The sequence below is a fragment of the Palaemon carinicauda genome, chromosome 9 (assembly GCF_036898095.1).
Source record: "Palaemon carinicauda isolate YSFRI2023 chromosome 9, ASM3689809v2, whole genome shotgun sequence".
In the NCBI taxonomy this organism is placed as follows: domain Eukaryota; kingdom Metazoa; phylum Arthropoda; class Malacostraca; order Decapoda; family Palaemonidae; genus Palaemon; species Palaemon carinicauda.
The window spans coordinates 144018595-144021805 of record NC_090733.1 but is presented as its reverse complement, the minus strand read 5'-3'; the positions used below and the strand labels follow the sequence as shown (position 1 = coordinate 144021805).

The 3211-nt window shown below is 36.6% G+C and overlaps 1 protein-coding gene across 1 annotated transcript in view; it reads right to left on the bottom strand.

The window, feature by feature from the left end:
* LOC137647222 (BTB/POZ domain-containing protein 6-B-like) overlaps positions 1-3211 on the bottom strand; it is a 129169-nt gene that overhangs the window by 125957 nt on the left and 1 nt on the right. The window contains exons 1-2 of the mRNA XM_068380583.1: positions 3161-3211; positions 1670-1956 (exon numbers count right to left, since the gene is read on the bottom strand). The exon at positions 3161-3211 is cut by the window's right edge and continues 1 nt beyond it. Of these exons, the coding sequence (XP_068236684.1) occupies positions 1670-1885 (216 nt within the window). The 5' untranslated portion in view covers positions 1886-1956; positions 3161-3211. The remainder of the gene's footprint in view (positions 1-1669; positions 1957-3160) is intronic.

Here is a 3211-nt window from a genome sequence, read left to right as displayed (position 1 = left end):
TCTAGACTGGCCGTTCTTAGGCTTGTGGCGGCCGATGTGGTAACGTCCCTGACTGGTGAACGCCAGACTGGGGTTCGAGTCCCTCTCAAACTCGTTTGTTTTTTGGGGGAGAGCCTATAGGTCTATTTGGTGAGTCATCAGCAGCCATTGTTAGGCCCTCCTTGGTCCTGGCTTGGGCGCTGATCATATGTATAATGGACAGTCTTTAGGGCATTATCCTGCTTGATAGGGCAATGTCACTGTCCCTTGCCTCTGCCATTCATGAGAGGCCTTTAAACCTTTAACGGTCTGCCATGAACCTTGATGATAATGAGATCCCTTTTATTCGATCTATGAGATTATAATTACTAATCAATATACTCCGCCTCTCTCTCTCTCTCTCTCTCTCTCTCTCTCTCTCTCTCTCTCTCTCTCTCTCTCTCTCACTTAAGCATAATGTATTCACCTAGGAAGTAATTAAAGACTCGGACCATTAGTGTCACATTCTCCATATTTATAAGAGCATATTTTCCACCTCGAGTATTGTTTATAGACAAGTGTCACATCCCTGGACAAATGCCTGCGTCCCATACGAAACGCATCGCAGGAGATGATTCATTAGACGCCTTTGGAAGTAATTAGATGCAAATGGTCCTTGGATACACAGAGAGAGAAAAACAAGTCGCTAAGCTCTTGCTGCGAAGAAACAGGTTAGGGAGGATGTGAAAGGGGGTCAGAAGGAAATAATTAATGAGAGAACAGTCGATAGCCGGGCTAAAGCTGATTTTTCCTGTTTGGAAGTCACCATAACAATAATATAGAGAAAGAAATGCAGTGCTGGTATATGAACAGTCTGCTATTTATAGTTTTATTTTCAAGTGTTTCATTTTGATACTATGCTATGCTTATTCGTGTTCTATACTATAATTACTGCTGTTCTATACTATGCTGTTCTTCTCTTCTTTGCAACAGTTCTAAAGTCACCATAACAATAATAGAGAGAGAAATGCAGTGATGGTAAATGAACAGTCTGCTATTTATAGTTTTATTTTCAAGTGTTTCATTTTGATACTATGCTATGCTTATTCGTGTTTTATACTATAATTACTGCTGTTCTATGCTGTACTATTCTTCTCTTCTTTACTATAATTACAACAGTTCTATACTGTACTTATTTCTCTTCTGTACTATAATTATTGCTGTTCTGTACTGTACTTAGTTCTCTGCTGTACTATAATTACTGCTGTTCTATGCTGTACTTATTTTTCTTCTGTACTTTGATTAATGCTGTTCTTTAATATACTTAATACTCTTCTATAGTATACATACTACTGTACTGCATTACATTCTTAATACTATACTATACTTTACTCTCTACTGTACTACTATACATACTTAATACTATACTATACTTCACTTACTACTGTACTTCCATACATTCTTAATACTATGCTATACTTTACTTCCTACTGTACTACTATTACATTCTTAATACTATACTACTGTATACTGTACTTCCTACCGTACTACTATACATTCTTAATACTATACTTACTACTGTACTACTATACATTCTTAATACTATAGTATAGTAAAATAGTAAGAAAAGTATAGTGTAGTAACTATACTGTACTTTACTCACTACTGTACTACTAAACATTCTTAATACTATATACTATACTTCACTTACTTCTGGGCATTCTGGAGCAGCTTCGAGATCCGGAGGCATGTAGGCATTCTTCTTCTCTGTGGTGCCCAGGCTCTCGTCCTTGCCAATTTTCTTGAAGTAGAGGTGAGCCGCTCGTCTTGCCCGAACGTACTTGAGTATACGCTTGCAGAACGCGGCCCACGGATTCACTTTCGGCTTTGGGGCCAGGGAAAGTCTCTCTCTGATTATGGCTGTCATGGCTAATTGTTATAGTCTCTTAGTGTCCAGAAGTGTTAGTTGGGTTAATCGAACGCTACACTACAGCTAATCTGGAATGAAAGCTCTTCTCTATACGTATTTGAATGTTTTCAGAGATTTTGTCCGCAAATAAATTATGGGTGGGTGTAATGTGTTGAGATTTGTATTAATGGAAATGTATTGATGGAGTAATTTGTATATGTGTGATGTAGCTGTTTTTTTATATGTTCTGGTTAAATTGTCATAAGTGTGGTAGTCCCTTAAGTAGTAGACCTTTGGTTCCAATTACTTTAATTTTATCTCGTGATCTTGTATACACAACAAACGTGTATATGTACAATACACACACACACACACACACACACACACATATATATATATATATATATATATATATATATATATATATATATATATATTTATATATATGTGTGTGTGTGTGTGTGTGTATTGATAAATTTGTCTCTAAGTCACACATACCTCTTATATACTTTCAAAGATTAGACCACAAATAACTTTGAAAATAGTCTGCATCCAAAGGGAACTATAGAAGTGTTCGTACCCTGACAAGAATTGGAACTAATTCGTTTGAAGGAATGGAGCTAGATTAAAAGTGATATTATACACCTTTCTTTTATAACTATGTAGATGTCATTTAACTCCCTACCCTTATAGTCATAGGTTCGAACCCTAGCCAGGGTATGAATACTTACATATAATTCGAATTCGATTTTAAATTATTTGTGGCTTATGTTTACTTGTGATTGATTTTCTCAATAGTTATCAGTCTTATGTCAGTAAAGGAGTATTGTGTTTTGGTTAGAAGCAAGTGGCGTGTAAAATCGGTTCGTCCAGCTGACATGCATCATCACTGTGCTGAAGAACACTTGTTTCAGCATTTGGTGTTTGTAATTAGTGGACGTCTGGTGTACACCGATGTGAGATTCACTTAATCAACCGGGATACAGTTTATTTTCAGTTTCGATTGTACAGATTACATAAACGTTTACGCAGTGGCTTTAATTTTCCATGTTTATATTGAATCTTTTCAATTGTAATAGGTATGTACACTATTATTATTACTTTTTTTTTCAGACGTATCGATAGCTTTTATTTTTTAAAACAACGGTTAGAACTACATTAAATCCCTCCTATTCAGGAAAGGGAAAACAGCCAAAAAATATAAGAGCGAGAAACATAAATACTACACTATATAAATGTAAACATACACCTCCCCCCCCCCCCACACACACACACACTATATATACATCACACCTTTGTTGGACCGCACCGCCAGCACACCTGACACACACGCGGTCGCTACGC